Source organism: Sarcophilus harrisii, chromosome 3 (genome assembly GCF_902635505.1).
Source record: "Sarcophilus harrisii chromosome 3, mSarHar1.11, whole genome shotgun sequence".
NCBI lineage: Eukaryota > Metazoa > Chordata > Mammalia > Dasyuromorphia > Dasyuridae > Sarcophilus > Sarcophilus harrisii.
This window is the reverse complement of record NC_045428.1, coordinates 534,130,637-534,149,824: the sequence shown is the minus strand read 5'-3', so window position 1 is coordinate 534,149,824 and position 19,188 is coordinate 534,130,637. Positions and strand designations below refer to the sequence as shown.

The following is a 19,188-nucleotide window of genomic DNA, read 5'->3' as shown; positions in this document are numbered from 1 at the left end:
TGGATGTGTTTTGAAAATAAAAAGCTTTAATTTAAAAAAAAATCAAAAAAATAGTTCAATTTACTAGCCAACTGGATCTTTTTTTATCCAATTAGGCCAGTCCTAAGTGCTCCTTATGCTGAATCTTGCTAGTTTAGATTTACTTAAAAAGGCCAAACCTCCAATTCAATTGAATTCAACATTAAGACCCAGAATTTGTTTTAGATGTTGGGGGCAATAAAAAAAGAAATAAAGCTTGCCTTTAAGAAGTTTATATTCATTATGACATAACATACTATATGTTTTTGATATCTCTTCCTTGCCTTTAGTATAAAAGTGGTCCTTAGTGACTCTCAGATATTTTTGAGTTGGCTACTACTAAAAGGACAGTTATGAAACAACATGTATAACAATATAGTTATGAAACAGATGTCAGTGGTTGTAAGAAAGAGGGGCAATTGTATCGCAAGAAGTGATACATGGGGGCAGTTAGATGTTGAGTTGGATAGATCATTGGCCCTGGAATCAGAAACATTTGAATTTAAATCTAACCTCAGAAATTGAATACTTTCTAGGTGTATGACCCTGGGCAAGTCAACCCTAATTTGTCTCACCAAAAAAAAAAAAAAAAAAAAAAAAAAAAAAAAAAAAAAAAAAAAAAAAAAAAAAAAAAAAAAAAAAAAGTGGTACAAGTCCTAGGATGATTTGCCCAATAAAAGAACCATTTGGATTTATATGAATATTGTAGTAACATGTTTTACTTCTATAACATCTAATAAATAGCTTGATCAACACAGCTAATAATTTAGACTGTTTTGGACTGTGCTGAGACAACCTCAATTCTCAAACTTTTTGGTCCTGAAACCACTTTAAAAAAACCTCTTTAAAATGACAGAAGACATCAAAGAACTTTTTTTAATGTGAGTTATATTTTTTGATGTTTTATTTCCATTAACTATTAGTATGACAATATTTGTGAATGTAAATTTATTTAAATAAACATATTTTAGTTGTTGCTTAGTTGTTTCATTCATGTCTGACACTGTGATCTCATTTGGGCTTTTCTGGGCAAAAATACTGGAGTGTTTTGTCATTTCCTCTTCCCCTCATTTTACAGATGAGGAAACTGAGGCAAATAGGATTAAATGACTTTCCAAGTCACAGAGTTTTTAATAAGTGTCTGAGGCCACATTTGGACTCAAGGAGATGACTTTTTCTGACTCCACACATGGTACTTTATCCATTGTGCCACCTAGTTACCCCTACAACAAGGGTAAGAGTCTGGGAGTTAGATTATGAAGGACTTTATATACGCCAATGGCATTTCAGATCATCCTAGACACTATAGGGATCATTGAAGTTTCTTGCTCATGCAAGTGATATGATCATACATGTGCTTTAGCAAAAACATCAGCTTACCAATTGTGTGGCAGATGAACTGTAAGGGGAACATTGAAGATAAGAAGACCAATAATAGGTTCTTTGGGAAATTGTAAATGAAAGATGGTGAAAGACTGACAGAGGGATTTTTTTTTTGTTCTTAAGAATAAAAGCACAAGAAAGAGAGAGTATAGATTTTAATTTCATCAAATATTTTCCAATTGTATTTCAGTCAAAGCCCAAGAGACCTTTGAAGTCTCTTAAGTGGAGAACTTCAAATCTTTGGATAATCCAGAGCTCTGGCAACCTTGGGGATGGTCTAGTTTGCTGAACAACAAGGAATGGATTTATGTGAGCTGCCCTTGCATGCTTAAAACATAGGAATGAACGTGTGCTCAGCTGTGAGAAGACATCCTTCAGAATCTGAGTGAGTCTTTAAAAGTTAGAGATGTAAAAATGAGCTTAGGAATTCAAAGTAAGCTTTGGATTTTAATTTAGCATTGGGGACAGAGATCTAAGAGACAGACCAGAACTTGGGTTGTTGAACATTTTTATTATGATTTTTCACAAAAGCACACAAAGGCACAGTTAGGATACTTATCAAGTTCAAGGGAAACTTGACCGAAAATGGTTCCCAGTTCAGTGTGAAAATCCTTAGTCTCCATGCTATATCAAATACAATAATCTCCCTCAATTTATTTACTTCTTTCATTCAGATCTATTATAAAGGAAAATTATGGTGGTGTTCAGGAGAAATACTAAATTTGTCTCAAACCAGAGGCTGCTTATTATCTAAGAATTTCTGTCTCCCTTATTCCAGAGTTCAAAACTCCCAAACATATGTTGCTATCAGTCTCTCACATATTTTGGGAGAATTTATATTGAATTCTTTAAAGATATCTTCAATATAAAGCATCTCCTTTACTTCCCCCAGGAAAAGACTAAAAACTAGATAGGTTGTGACTTGGCCAAGAGTCAAAAAATAGCAAGTTATTAAGTCAGCATTCAAACTTAAATATTATAGCAAATGCAGTATTCTTTCCACTCTGTCATCTTGGCCACTATAATTACTCAATGGACACACTTTAGGGAAACACTTTAATAAGAGAACATTATATTAAACATAAGACAGAATGGAGAATAACTAAATCCCCAGAATTTAGGGTCCCAACAAAGAAACAGAACTACTTCCATCTTCATAGTCTGATCATAAGAAAAAAAAACTGTCTCCTGATGTTTAGTTTTCCTCCCATCTACCATTCAAAATTCCCAAAATACTGACTGGTGCTTCCCCCACTAACTCCTTATCCCTGCAATACGGGTTGTTATTCTCCTTTCATTTTTCTTTCTTTCCTATATAATACATTATACAGCCAAAGATTTTCCTCCTCTCTAGAAATGGTTTGTCATTCAGTCATTCAGTCATCATCTGACTCTTCATGACCCTGTGAATGATTTAATACTGTCCCTGAAATTTTCTCAGCAAAGATACTGGACTGATTTGGTATTTTCTTGTCCACTGGTTCACCATTTTTGAGAACTCTTTATTATGTCTTGTCCATTTTTGGTAACACTCTTGAAATGGCTCATGGTTTCATTGAGCTGCAGAAGCCCTTCTGTCACAATAAGGAAATGATCCAGGAAAGCATGCCAATGGTTGCCTTCTTCTATGATTTACCTCTCAGTCTGGTAAGAGGGATAACATAAAATATTAATTATTATTCCAATGTCCTAGACATACTCTTCAAATTTCCACTCCTCTCCTTCATAATGATAATCATGGTGATGAGGATAATAACAATACAACATAATAATTGCAAAGTTATTTGCAAAGTTTTACATGGTATCTCATTTGATCTTCAAAACAACTCTATGTGGTAGGTGATTTTATTTTCCCAATTTAACAAATGAGGAACCTGAGGCAAAGTGCTTAAGTAGATTACCCAAAGTTGCAAATATCTGAGGTTGACTTCCAGTTCTGTTCTTTTCCAATTCAAGTCCTATATTTTTTCTATTATGCCACCTATTTGCCCTCTCCCAATCTACAGGAAATTATAGGCTCTAAAACTGAGTAATGTCTTCAGTTTTATAGGTGATAATATAGGGTAATCCATTAATAGTGAATTAATATTCTACTACATTAATAAAGTTATGGTCTCAATAATAAGTATAGTGGTAAAATACACAGCATGCAGTTTTTCTTTTTCATTTAGTCTTCTAATCAATTCTCCACACTGTTAATAGATCACCAGATTATCTAGATTGTTTTGTCTTCAGAGGCAAAGGAACTAAAACATTTAATGTGGGAGTAAGAAGATTTGGGTTGAAGTACTATATTAGATATTTTATAATTGAGTTTATTACTTGGATATGATTGTTGCATAGAAAGAATTTGGTAAGCTTTCAGTGCTAAATAGATGTTATGTTATTATTTTTGTTTTGTGTTTATTATTATTCTTATTGTCATTGTTAGAAGTCATGGGAAAATTACAGATTTTGAATAGTAAGGGATCTTTGTTAAAATTATGCAGCCTTTTTTTTCTTTCTCATTTTTTCCTGTTTGATTTTATTATCCTTATGCAGCAAAATAATTGTATAAATATGTATGCATACATTGAATTTAACATGTTTTTCTACCATGTTTAGCATATATTGGATTACTTGGCATCTAGAAGAGGGGATGAGGAAATGGGGGGAAATTAGAACACAAGGTTTAGCAAGGATTAATGTTGAAAAATTACCCATGCATATATTTTGAAAATAAAAAGCTTTAATTAAAAAAGAAAAAAAATATGCAGCCCTTCTCACTTTATACATGCCTTTAAATGTTTTCCCTTCTCATCTCTGCCTCTCAACTTCCCAGGTTTCCATTGAGTCTCAGCTAAAGTTCCATATCTGCAAGAAATGTTTCTTGTTACTTTTAAATCTTTTTTCCTTCTATCTAATATGACCCTCAATTTATCCTCATGAATTCAAATCCAGCTGTAGACAATTACTGGCCATATGACATTGATCAAATTATTTAATACTATTTCTTCAATTTCTCTATCTGTAAAATGACCTGGAGAAAGAAATGATAAAACCATTCTAGTATCTTTACCAAGAAAATCCCAAAATGGCTCACAAAGAATTGGAAACAACTGAGTAACAACAACAAGAGGTCAAAGGAAATAAACGTACACTTTTTTCTTTTTTTTTTTTTTTTTAATAAATGATGAGCTAGATGACATAGTGGATAGAGAGGCCTGGAGTCAGGAGTAAGGAAGACCTGATTTCAAATTCAGCCTTAGATACTCACTAGCTGTGTGTCACTGGGGAAGTTACTTTACTTCCTGTTTGCTTCAATTTCTTCATATGTAAAATAAAGATAATAATAGCACTTAGCTTTCAGGGATGTTAGGGAAATCAGGGTCAACAAACTTCTAATCCTACCTTGAATAATTCCCTGGGTCAAGGTGCATTACAGAGTTCTAATAACGGTGCAAAGATGTTCTATTCAAAATTTGAGATTACTCATCTGGTTCTCATTTAAATTGTTCTTATCAAGATCCATCCTGCTGACTCTTGGGTTGACCTCCAGACATTCTACTTTTAACACTAATTATTGTACCAGAGAATGAAACAGAACTGAAAAGATTTAGAAAGAAACTGATTAACTTAGGTGGTAGAGAGATGAACTATAGAGCCAATAAAGGGGTGGCCCACTATCCCAAGTGACCTGTATATTATTCATTATATGGGATATTCAAATAAAAGAATAAAGAAACAATAACTGATTGGTCAGCACAGAGGCAATTCTAGATAAAGCATTAGGATAGCTTGAAATGTATACCAAGGGGTGTAATGCTGGAGAAACTCAGGCAAGATAGAGATTAAAGAGTTTTTAATATTTTATTTGGATTTCTGAGAGGGAGAGATTGTGCTGGGAGCATGCTGCCCCCACAGCTGATGTCCAAAGCATCCAGCAGTGAATGTGAGTTCTCAATGACATATATATTCTTGGCTCCAAGATTGGGACTTGAAGACAAAGGAGGGTGGAGTCCAAACTGTGGTGACCAGGAATCTCCAGGCAGAGACCATCATCCAGTTCTGACAGGTTAGGGGTAGGACCATAAATTCTAACAAACTGGGAGTTAAGGATGTATCCAGCTTAGATACAGGAAGTCTGGACTCCCCCCCTTATCTTGAGCTTACACATTAACAATTTATAACTTCTGAGTTATATCAGTCTTAATGAACCAGGAGGGCAGGGGCGGGATTGCAACTAAGGGGAATGAGGCAGAACAATTAGAGAAACTGAGGCAGGACAATTAGGGTAACTGAGTCAGAACAATTTAGGGAAACTGAGTCAGAATACTTTAGGGAAACTGAGGCAGGGCAATTCAGGAAAACTGAGGCAGGACAATTAGGGAAACTAAGTCAGCACAATTTAGGGAAACTGAGGCACAACAGGGGAAACGCCTCCTATTCCTTGTATCAATCTTCAAGTTCTTGCAAGACTTTGTGGCAACATAATATGAACTTCTTGAATTAAACTTTAAATTAATTTAGTCTTTAAACAGCAGATTTTGTTTCTCATTCATGCAGAACTACAAATAAGGCAAAAATATTTTCAAACAGCTTTCTGTATTAAAGGAATTTATAATGAGATCAAAAAGCTTATAATTGCTCTTACCAGCTATTTTGGGATAAAATGGACCACTTAGCAAACTCAGTAACTCCAAAATATCAGTAAAAAAGTATGGAGGAAATAAGTTCAAAGAGAAAATAGAGGGGTGAATGTAGCAGTGGTTAAGTAGAAAACAGGAAATTATAGAAATCAAATACATATTAAAGTATATTTTGTAGCCATTTTGTGTTTTTCCTTTTCTTGTAGGAGTAATTGTATGTGTGACATGGGATTGCAGCTCTTTCCAGAAGCTCCATGGCAGACTTCAATACCAGTAGTGACCTATCTACCACATTCTACTTCACTGGAATTCCTGGTTATGAGTCACTACACCACTGGATCTCCATTCCTTTCTGCATCTTCTACCTGGTTGGGATAGTGGGCAACTGTACCATCCTTCATATAGTCAGAACTGACCCAAGCCTCCATGAACCCATGTACTATTTCTTGGCCATGTTGTCTCTCACTGACATGGGCATGTCCCTTCCCACTCTTGTATCACTCTTGAGAGTCCTATGGTCCATTTCCAGAGAGATTGAATTCAACACTTGTGTGATACAGATGTTCTTCATCCATACTTTCTCCTTCACAGAATCAGCAGTGCTACTGGCAATGGCCTTTGACCGCTATGTAGCAATCTGTCATCCTCTGAGGTATTCCACCATCCTTACCCCACAGCGCATTATCAAGATTGGAATTGCAGCTTTTCTCAGGAGTTCCCTCTCCATTATTCCACTAATGATCCGCCTTGCATACTTCCCCTTTTGCCGCTCCCATGTCCTTTCTCATTCCTACTGTCTACATCAGGACATGATTCGCTTGGCTTGTGCTGATATTAAGTTTAATGTCATCTATGGATTGGTTTTGATCACTATTCTATGGGGATTTGATTCTCTGGGCATTCTGGTTTCTTATATCTTCATTCTCCGTTCTGTGCTAAGCATTGCATCACAGAAGGAAAGGCTCAAAGCTCTCAACACATGTGCCTCCCACATCTCTGCTGTCCTCATCCTCTATGTGCCCATGATTGGTCTGTCTCTTGTCCACCGTTTTGCAAAGCATGCCTCTCCCCTTGTCCACGTTTTCATGGCTCACATTTATTTGTTGGTACCTCCTGTGCTCAATCCCATAATCTACAGTGTGAAGACCAAGCAGATTCGCACAGGGATCATCCGTTTATTTGTCCCTTTGAGGATTCACTCCACCTGGGGGTAGGTCATGCTAAAAATTTATTCCCATTCCACATGACAAATTACGATGCTGAGCAAGGAGGACTTAAATTATATGTTTTCATTACCACTTTGCTCAAGAAAAATATACCACCTAGAGGAAGAGAAAAATGGGGGGAAAAACCTTGAAAGGGTTGTGTAGATTGTAATTCTGAAACACTCTAGTGTATCTACTTGTGACATAGATATTGTGAGGAAAAAGACACATAAATACAGGATAATCAGTCCAGACTTTATTAGGGAACCCTGCAGTTAAACCTTGCATTAAATAGCAAGAATGAAATATCCAGCATATCTCAATCTATTTTTGAGTTTCATTGAAATTGCTTAAGGATGAAATGGGTTATAGAATGTAGGATATACAGGGGGATGTAAATTTGGTACATAGAATATGTAAAATAATTAGCCAAAATGGATTTGAATGCTAGCCTTATTGTTCCTGTGAGAATATTTATATTTCTTGTTCCTACAACCATAATACATTTATCCCACAACACTTTTAAGGATGATCTGTTCTATCCATAGATAACCATTTAGATTTTACAAATTGATACTCAACTTAGCTCTGATCACTATTGCTTCCTCTTTGTCTTCTTCACATTTCTTACTCAGTCTTCTCCAAGCTTATCTCTTACCTCCATGACTATTAGAAATCTTCACATGGTTGCTTCATAGTTATATAAAAATTAACACATCCAAATCAGAGATGATTATCTTCCCAGTCCAAAACCCAGTCCTCTTGGAACTTCTATATTTCTGTCCAGGCTACCACAATCATTGCAGTCACAACTATTCATGACCTCCCTTAAAATCATCCTCAGATTCTCAATCTCCCTCAGTCTCCTATCAAATCTCTTGACGTATCATGTCTATCTCCACATTTCTGTATCCATCCCTTCCTATCTACTCACATTATAATCTCTTTGGTTTGGGACACCATGATTTCTTACCTGGACTCATAGAGTAGCTTTATTATTAATTTTCCTACCTCTACTCTCTCCTATCTCCACACAATCTTCTCCTTTTTTCCTAAATAAACAATCCTGAAGCACACATCTGATCTTGACAGTTACCTGCTGAAGAGGCATCATTGGTGTCTTATTGATTCTGGGCTAACATATCAACTTTTCTGATTGATTTAAAGTGCTTATCAATATGATTTCAACCTGTTTCTAAGATCGGTGCAAATTGCTTTGCTTCAGATGTTTTATGTTTTTACTACTTGCTGTTTTGGGGTTATTCCTAGTCCCTGCCTCCTGTTGCTTATCTCCAGTTTATTCCACCATAGCTTGATTGCACATACATTTTTAGTTTGTTTTGGTATTTTGTTTGTTTTGGGGGCAGAATTTGCATATAGTTTCACCCATCAGACAACAGGGACTATCTCTTCCCTTCCTTTTGACACATCCCTTATCAAGGGGACATAAATGAATACTTACTGACTTTTTGCTTCATGACATTCCATTTCTTGCTACCAAATCTTTGGAAAGCTTTATTTCTCCCTTCTTGGAATGAATATCCCTTTGCTCTGGATGCCATTAACCTGTCCCTTTTACACATAACCTTTCTTAAATCCCAGGGTTGGTGCATTTCACACTTTGATAAAACCATATAAATGTTTTTTAAATATTTGGTTTTACATATTTATGATCATGTTACTTCACATGAAACATAATGTAAGATCTTTGAGAACAAGAACTGCTTTATTTTGGTCTGTGTTTAACCAACACCGAGCAAAATGCACCACAAATAAAAGATGCTTAATAAAGACATGTTGAATAGAATTTACTTTGCACTTTGACTTATTTTAGTAACGAGATAATGTATTTCAATATATAAAAACATATAAAAATAAAAACATGATACCATTACTATTACTTACAAGCTCATGTTTCATGTGGGAAAAGGAAGATAATAGTTTCATAGTTAAGTATAAGGAACAAAGAAGAAATTTTAAAAAATGTCCTAGGCATGAATGAGGGGAATTAAATATATACATATACACATATAAAGAGATAGATAGATATTTAGATAGGTAGATTCAACTGGGGAATCAGGAAAGACTACAAGGTAGTTGTTACCTTTTGATTGAGTTATAGAAGTAAAAACACCTGAAAATTTAATCAAAGACAGAAAGCATTGCATCTAGAATAAATGATGCCTCATAATGAGCAGAGTTTGTTTTACTACTCTTATTTGCTACTCTCATTGAACAATTATGCTCTCATTTCTTTTGGAAATTATAATAAATATGTCTGTGATTTTCCATTTTTTAAGCTTTAACCCTTCAGTTAAAAATATTTTCATGTGGCAGAACATGCCAGTGATAATATATCTTAATCTTAGTCTGTCCTGGTCCCTTTTTCTCTCTCCCTCCTCTCCATATACCTTATTCTCATCCAAATTGCTTTTTTCTAAACTCCATTTAGAAAAAATATACCCAATCTAACAAAGACTAGTGGTTTGAGTTTTGTGCTATTTTTTTTAATAAGATAAAGAAAGATGGCTAAATGACTCAGGCTTTAGAAAACATACTTCCAGATTTTCCCAAAGGATCCCAAGAGAATAAAGGAGATACAGAGCCCTGTCTTGGGCTCTATGGTCTGACAAGAATTAGCAATGCAGTTTCAGGCTTGACATTCCTCCCCACTGATTGACCCAGATATCCTTGATCCCAGTGTCCTGCTCCTTGTGGCATGTCCTTGTCTCTCCTCTCTTCCAACTCTACCAGGCTTCTTGCAATTTTTCCTTCTCCAGTTCCATGTGTCTTTAATGACTTTGGGTTCTTTAAATCTGTCTGTCTTATTTCTGGACTCATTTATACTGGGCTCACTGAGTAATGATTTTATGACTTAGTTGTAATCAATCCCAACTAGGTATACAAAATGCTCTTTCAGAAAGAACAAAGACCCTTTCCATAGGATTTGCGGAAGCCTCCCCAGTTTTGTTCCTCTGGGGCCTTCACTTGGAAGCCTGTCATTTCCTGTCAGACAGCAGGAAAGCAATGATGCTGTGGTAAGTAATTTTTCTTTTTTCCTGGTATAATGCTGGGCAGCCTGGGTAAGAGATCTTATCTTATCTGGAATAATCAAAAATCTTCATTTTTCAAGCCATAGCTAGGTAATAGTAATTTGCCAAATAATAACTCTTTGGTGAAAAATTCTTCAGTTGCTATTCTTTGCTTGTTTGTGTTTCATTTTTAAATTTTTTCTCTGGGTTAATAAAATGATGAGTATAGAACTGGTATAGAAATGATTCTCACTCTGGGTCAAGTCAATTATCAAAGAGCATTTAATAAGCCTGCATGATGTTCCAAGAATTATGTCCATCATCTCAAATATTTTCCAATCCTCTCAGAATGCCTAGAACCTACTCCAACACTCACATACTTCCTTAAGGGCAAATAAGTCTTCTTAAATGCTCTATTAGATACTAAGCTGGTAGATGACATGGTGAATAGAGAACTAGGCTAGAATTCAGCAAGGTTTTTAGTTCAAATCCTGCCTTAAATCCTTCTTAGTGGTGAGATTCTGGGCAAGTCCCTTAATCTCTGCTCTTCCCAACTATAATATGGAGGCAATGATAGCACTTATGTCCCAGGGCTGTTGAGAGTATCAGATGAAATAATGTCTGTAGAAGCATCAATTACAGTAAGATAACATTTGGCTTAGCAAATGAGATAGTATTTATAAAAGTGCTTACCACGCATATTGTAGACAAGATAAAGGCTTATTCTCTTTTCAATTCCCACATTGTGGATCAAATTTGAAAAAAAATAAAGGTTATCTTTTGCAATATGGAAATATATTTTCAATAAGAGAGTTGGGCAAAGGTGGGTAATATGGCTTAGTAATTCTATAAAGAGTCCATTATAGCTAGAAAACTGCAAGGATATTCTGCTGATATCCCATCTAAACATGCCCCACTCCTTTCAAACATTTTTATAAGACATGCATTCACTTACCATCCTAGCTATAATCCCCAGTATGCTCTTCAGTTTATCAAAGTCTTTCTTAAAATTAGGTTCCATAAATAATTCTGGTATTCTTGATGTGGTTTGATCAAGAGGGAATACTGGAACATTTTGATCTTAACCATAGGAACTATGATTCTCTTGATGAAATCTGTGATCAGATTGCCTTTTGTGACTGCCTTATCACAATATTAGCAAAAGCACAGTAAAAGGATACAGCTATTTTTCATTGAAAATGATTATTTAGAACCATGCCTTCCCCCATTTTATATTTGTGGGGCAAATAGAACTTTGGTATAAGATTTTACATTGTTGTTAATAAAATGATTATTAAATTAGATTATTAAACTCAGCATAATACTTCAATCTTCTGAAAGATCTTTTTGGATGCCAACTCTGGCATGCATTGTCTTAGATACATCTTATACATTCTAGTCATTTAAAAATCTGTAAGCATTCTATTGATTCCTTTGTCCAAATCATTTATAAAACTGTTAAGCAGCATTCTGGACAGTTCCCTGTGACACTCCACTGGAGGCTTCTGGTCAAGGTGATATTGAACCGTGTTGCTGCAAAGAGTCATGTCATGAAAAACAAAAGAAAGCACCAATCTATCCATCTATCAATTTTTCTATCTATCTATCTATCTATCTATAAACATTCAGTATTACCTTTTTTGTGCCAGGTACTGTGTTAAGACTTGGGAATATTCAGAAGAAAAGGATCATCACTGGTATAAAAAGCTATTAAAAAGTTTAGGAATATGAGGCCTGGGAAAAGAGTATTGGATTTTATATAATCATAATCCACTGGTGGCTAAATGATGCAGTGAATAGCAAGCCATGCCTAATGTCAGGAAGATGTATCTTGGAGAATTAAAATCTGGTTCAGTCTCTTTCTATCTATATGAAGCTGGACAAGTCACTTAACCTGGTTCTCTTCAGTGCTTCATCTATAAAATGGGCTGCAGAAGGAAATGACAAATTACTCCAGAATATCTACCAAGAAAAGCCCAAAAAGTGTCACAGGGAGTTGTACACAAAGAAAACAAATGAACAGTGAGAAAGTCCTGAAAGAGAATTGAGATTCAAAGCACTGTTTCCCACTATTGTTTCAAATGCCATGGCCCCAAGAACTATTTCAATTGCATGATCTTACAACACAGATCAAACTATGTCATTTTCCTGCTCATGAAGCTTTATTTTCTCCTTATTACCTTTAGAATGAAATATTAAGTAGTATAAAATAGTTCTTAGTATGACACCAGAAAGAACAAGGAGGCCAATATGACTGGATTGTAGAGTATGTGAGACAGATCAATAGGAGATTAGCCTGTAACCTGAAAAGGTGAAAACAAGATACTTTAGAGGATAAAAAAAAAAAAGTTATTTTCTTTTTTATCAACTACATTTCTCAATATAACGCAATAATTTCACTCTTCCAAAGACTCATTCCTTATAAAGAAGATTTTTTTTTAAATGAACACATTCACCAAGTCACCAAGTCTTATACAAAGAGTTCCACATTCCTTATCTTGTTGCGATGTGCCCTCTTTCTGCTCTGCTTCTCTGATTAGTACAACAATGTAGACATGCACATTTTCACAGCTCTTCTTTGGGTTCAAATGCTTGGTCATTGTTATCTTGCAACAGTTTTTAAAAACTGGTTTTGTTCTTGTGGTTCTTTCCATTTACATTATTGTTATTATTGTTTTGTTTTGCTGGTTCAGCTTGTATCACTTTGCATTAGCAGAGATGTTTAGCTTATGTTAGTACTTCTCTATATTCAACATTTTTCTATTTCCTAGAGCACAGTATTTTATATTTCATTCATGGCCCCAACTCCTTGAGTTAATTTTCATATGATGAATAATGACTTAGATTTAACTTCTTCCTTAAAACAAAAAGTGCTACCATAAATATGTTTATATGTGTGTGTGTGTGTATGTCTATGGCTTGCAATGGGATTTCCAAGTGAATGCATATTTTACTCATTTTCTTACCATAATTGCAAGTTATTTTCTAAAAAGTTATACCTAGCTACCTATCGCTCCCCTAATAGTGCATTAGGTATCTCTGTCTACAGACCTCTCAATAGTTATCATTCCTGCCTTGTCATTTTTGGATTTTGAGCTATATTAGGTAAAACTACATTCATTTAAATTTAGATCATAATGTTGATAATATTTTGGAGCATATATTATTCATCTGCTTCTTAATGGTTTTTAATTCTTCTTTTGAGCTATTTATATCTTTTGATTATTAATCTCTTGGAAAATTGCTTTTTGTATTGCAACATATAGTTGTGTTATTTCCAAATACATCTTGGATAGTAGACCATTACTAAGAAGTTGAAAAAAAGGTAATGGAAATAAACAAGAGGAAAATATTGAGAAGATGGAAGAGTGGGTCAGAAAACGTTTTGGCTCTGGAAATTCCCCTCCCACCTACAAAAAGGCAAAAGAACACTTCTGAGGGAAGTAAAGCAGAAGAAAGAAACAAAAATTGGAGTAAAATGGTTGTTCTCTTAAGACATTTGAGAAGACCCCAGGAATGAACTTCTATTCTGGGTAAGATACTAAGCCTGAGTGAAGTGGGGAATACCTCCCGGCAGACTCTCTAGAGAAAAAATAAACAAACAAACAAAAAAATAACCGCAAGCCCTGAGACATCTGGAGTGAGGAGGTATCCTCAGCCTTAGAAACTTTCATTTTACTGTCTCTGTAGGGAACTGAAGGCTGAGTAGGAGAAAATTGAAGGACCTTCACTGTTTAAGGATACCAAGCAAAGTTGTCCCAGGTCATGCTGCAAATACCAGGGAGAAGAAGGTAGCACACACCTGGTGAGAGCAGTTATGGAAAGGCAGGAGAACTTGTTAGCTATAGGCACTTTCAGGAGGGCAGAGTCCCTGGTTTCAGTTCCAGGGAAGAGAGGGCAATTGTAGTTTGCAGCCATCTGAGGTACCAAAGGAAACAAGAGCCTTTGTGAAACAATTTAGCTGGGGAGTCTTAGTAATTAAATAGATAGATAGATAGTGATAAATAAATAAATATCGTGGAACATCAATGATGATTTCCCAAGATTTAGTAGCTACTACATTAAAGGATTGTAGGTCTTTTAATACTATATTTTGTAGAGCAAAAGAGTGAGGATACAGCAAGGAAAACTTACCAAAAGTTTAGTATAATCCTAAATGAAAAAACAAATGCACATTTAACACACTAAAAGGCTTTCAGGAATTTGTGACAAAAACATCAGAACTTAAGGGAACATTTGACATATAACATCAAGGAGAAATATGACAAACATAAAAGACCAATTATAAGGGTAAGGTCAAATTGTTTATTCCTTGTATGTGAAAATGTCATCAGTACTTTTATGATTATCATCATCAATTGAGTAGTTTGAAAGAAAGGCTTGGGTTGAGTTGAGTATCCTTGAAGGATTCTTTTTTATTTAATTATTTTTTTTTTTATTAAAGCTTTTTATTTTCAAACCATATGCATGGTTAATTTTTCACCATCAATCCTTGCAAAAGCTTGCGTTCCAATTCCCCCCTTTCCCTCCACTACCTCCTGTAGATGGCAAGTAATCAAATATATGTTAAACATGGTAAAAAATATTTGTTAAATCCAATATATGCATATGTATTTATACAATTATCATGCTGCACAAGAAAAATCAAATCAAAAAGCAAAAAAAAAATGAGAAAGAAAATAAAATGCAAGTAAAAAACAACAAAAAGAGTGAAAATGCTATATTGTGATCCACACTCAGTTTCCACAGTCATCTCTCTGGGTGTAGATGGCTGTCTTCATCGCAAGATCCTTGGAACTGGCCTGAATCACCTCACTGTTGAAAAGAGCCACTTCCATAAGCATTGATCATCACATAATCTTGTTGTTGCCATGTACAATGATCTCCTGGCTATACTCATTTCACTTAGTATGTTCCTGTAAGTTCATGTAAGTTCCAGGTCTCTCTGAAATCATCCTACTAATCATTTCTTATAGAACAATAATAATCCAGAATAGTTATATACCATAACTTATTTAGCCATTCTCCAGTTAATGGGCATCCACTAAGTTTCTAGCTTCTTGTTACTACAAAAAGGGCTGCCACAAACATTTTTGCAATATGGGTCCTTTTCCCTCCTTTAAGATCTCTTTGGGATATAAGCCCAGTAAAAACATTGCTGTATCAAAGAGTATACACATTTTGATAGCCCTTTGGGCATAGTTCCAAAATGACCTCCAGAATGGTTGGATTAGTTCACAGTTTCACTGACAATATACTAGTGTCCCAGTTCTCCTACATCCCCTCCAATATTCATCATTATCTTTTCCTGTCATGTTAGCCCAAGTAAGAGGTGTGTAGTGGTACCTCAGAGTTGTCTTAATATCCATTTCTCTGATAAATAATGTTTTAGAACACCTTTTTCATATTACTAGAAAGGATTTTAATTTCTTCATCTGAAAAATGTCTGTTCACATTCTTTGACCATTTATTAATTGGAGAATGTCTTGAATTCCTATAAATTTGAGTCCATTCTCTATATATATTTAGAAATGAGACCTCTATCAGAACCTTTGAATGTTAAAAAAAATGTTTTCCCAATTTATTGCTTCCCTTCCAATTTTGTCTGCATTAATTTTGTTTGTACAAAACCTTTTCAGCTTAATATAAGCAAAATCATATATGTTGTGCTCAACAATGAACTCCAGTTCTTCTTGGGCTACAAATTTCTTCTTTTTTCACAGATCTGAGAGGTAAACTATCCTACATTCTTTTAATTTGCTTATAATATCACTTTGTATGTCTATATCATGAACCCATTTTGACCTTATCTTGGTATTGAATGGTAGGTATAGATCAAGGCCTAGTTTCTGCCATACTAAATTCCAATTTTTCCAGCAATGCTTTTTGGTCAAATCATGAGTTTTTATCCCCAAACCAGGATAAAAACCATTTTATCCCCAAATCTTTGGGTCTGTCAAACACTAGATTACTACAGTAATTTAATATTTTGACAGAAGAATTCTTTTAAAATATCACACAGGAAAGCAATTATTTTTAAAATGATTGTTTATTGATTTTACATGTAATTGAAAAAAATGAAATACTAAAAAAAAGAAAATCATAAAACAATATAAAATAAGCAAACAAAAAAAATAAGCCACAATAAATAAGTTTGAAATATGATGATGAATATAAGAGTTGCTAATCTCTTTAAAAAGGACAAATGACTGGCATAAACAAACAAATAGAAAGGAAAAACAAACTGTGTGGGGTTTGCAAACTATTGGCCAAGATACTTGACTTTGTTTCCTCACCTGATTTGAAAATGTTTTATTAAAAATCACCAAAAAGTTTATAGAAAAAAAAAAAACAAGCAAACAAAACACAATGATCATAAGGAAAGGACCAAATTACCTAAAAATCAGGTGTGTGGAATAAACAGAGAGAAGACTGCCTCCTCCCCTACTCCCCCCTCCCAGTGTGGCTGCTTTTTACAAGTGACTGTACTTGCTGGAGCTCACCCCCACCCTGCTGGTTAAATGAAATTACTTTAATATAAATAGCTTTTATTTGTTTATAGGAATAGCTTACATTTACATGGTGTAATTAATTGAATGATTTTTTTCAAGTTTATGGCTGCTTTAAGGCAAGGGCATTTCTGATGCTGTATCAAAGATTCCACTGCTTAACAATGCAAGAAACTTTTCTAAGATGTTTGTTAGAATTGCAAATTTTCTGAAAATGATTATTTCTATTAAGGTCTCCATCTACTTCAGCAAATTATTTAATATATTTAAGTGCTTAATGGTCTCCTTGTTTAATGGATATGATAACAAATATGATCTATAGATTTCTTGACGTACTAGAGCAGTATTTTAATCTGATATCCCTGCACTAGTTTTGACTAGTTATGCAAAAGTATTTGTAAGATTTTTTGTTTGTTTGTTTTTAAATAGACCTGAAGCCCCTGATTGGTGAAACTTGCTATTAAGATGGAATCCCTTGGGATTCTGTTACTAATATTGTTTTGAATTTTGAATTTGGATATGATTGCCTGATGGTTCATTAAATCAGTAACCCACCATTCCAGAGAAATGCCATAAGTTACTCAGAGAGTTGCCTTCCTGGATCTGGGTTTGGAGGACAATCTTACCTCTGCTAGGATGGAATGCTTGTGATTTAGTTTCCCAGTTCTATCTCTTTTCTTCACACCTGACTATTCCCAAGTCTGGCTATGAGATGAAATTGCAATTGAATGATTGGTTGTCAGAGCTAAAGATGATATTTATGCTCCCAAGCCTGAAAGACCAATTTTTGAAGTATAATCACACCGTTTTTCTTCTTATAGCAACTTTCTTTAATCAAAACAAATGATCAATAGAAGCCACGAACACAATTCAATTATGTAATATCTTGCTGTTTTCAACCTGACAATATGTAGTCATTATATCCTAAATAATTAGGTTAAGGAGTAAATGGCTTAGCCATCTATCAGTTATTAGATATTTTCTGTAGGTAATAAGGTACTTAAAGGTTTCTAAAATAATGTAAGAACAATTGACACAATTGTCTCTAAGACCTAATTGCTATTTTATTGATTACTGAGACTATAGCCAACACATCTTTAACATTTGTCTGTATTGCATGTCCTGTGACACAAACATGTTTCCTTATATGAAAAGTTGCTGGCCGATCTATATTAGCCTCTCTACATCTTATAACAGTCCTTGGACCAGTCTTTCTATCTCAGATTATTCTAACTTCTATTTCTTAGATTTGTTTTTATTATAGATTTTGATCAAGTTATAGCTATATTGACCACTTTCAGGGACCTGGATTAACCCACCTTCAATCAGTTCCAGCATATCACCACCTTCCCCACCCCCTAAATAGGATCTTGTAGGATGACCACTCTCTGCACCCATTCTCAACAGGAAGTAGTTTCAGAAGATGAGACCATCGCCCCTGCCCTCAGAGAACTTTGGGCTCCATTGAATTGGGAAGGAACTGGAACTAGTTGGTGAATGGACACCAAATTCTGAGTGGGTTCTCTGTTATAATGTATTTGGGATTTAAGATGAAAAATATTGGGTTACGATTTGGGTAAATGTTACTGAAAAAGGGTTCACTACTCACAATCTGGTTTGATAAAATGTATCTGTATTATTTAATTGAACACAATGTCCCCTTCAGAACATGTAATTAATTGAGGGATCTTTAGATAAGTACCAGAGTAGAAAAATGCCTACTGTACTAGTGTATTATATATAGGAACGTTAATTCACTTTCAGGACTTATATGTGAGATGGCCACTTAACCCTTAGAGCTCTGTCCAATCTCCTTCAGATGATTCCTTCACCAAAACAAAAGAGAGATAAGGGACCAGGAAAATTGGTGTTTTTTCCCCCAAATAGAAGGATCCTCAACCCAGAAGTTCCTTTACCCATTTGAAAGAGTGGGTGATGTGAAGATCGCGTATTTTAAAATCAGCTGGAGTCAGGAATTCAGGTTAGGGGAAAATCGTCAGTCTTTATTCTCGGTGAAGAAAGATCAGAGGTGGAAGAGAATGGGCAATAGCAATGTGTGTAGCTGAGTCAAGAAGCTAGCTAGACCAGCAGCCACATGACCAGCAGCTAGGAGCATGGAACCCAGGCTCAATCTCTCCCAGCTTCTCTTCCTGTCTCTCTCTCTGCCTCCACCCACCAAAATCGTCATTTCCTATACAACACATCAGGACTTGCACAGAGAGTGGGCGGGGGCTATTCTGTATCCAATCATGTATATTAATAGGGTATAGTCCAATTACCATTTAGCCTCATGTGCTTGGGACCTCAGTGCATCAACTCAAGCCTCAGTCCATTACAGGGTGAAACATCTTCACCAGAGAACTCACCTAGGGATTGAAGGCATAGCAGCCCAGGGAGAGGTGGGAGGTGGACT

The 19,188-nt window shown here is 35.1% G+C and overlaps 1 protein-coding gene across 1 annotated transcript; it reads left to right on the top strand.

Annotated features, from left to right (window-relative positions):
* The first annotated feature begins 6,283 nt into the window (after positions 1-6,283).
* On the top strand, positions 6,284-7,243 carry LOC100923420 (olfactory receptor 51G2-like). The gene has a single exon (XM_031961477.1). It carries the CDS (start codon positions 6,284-6,286, stop codon positions 7,241-7,243), a length of 960 nt encoding a protein of 319 aa, XP_031817337.1.
* The last annotated feature ends 11,945 nt before the right edge of the window (positions 7,244-19,188 follow it).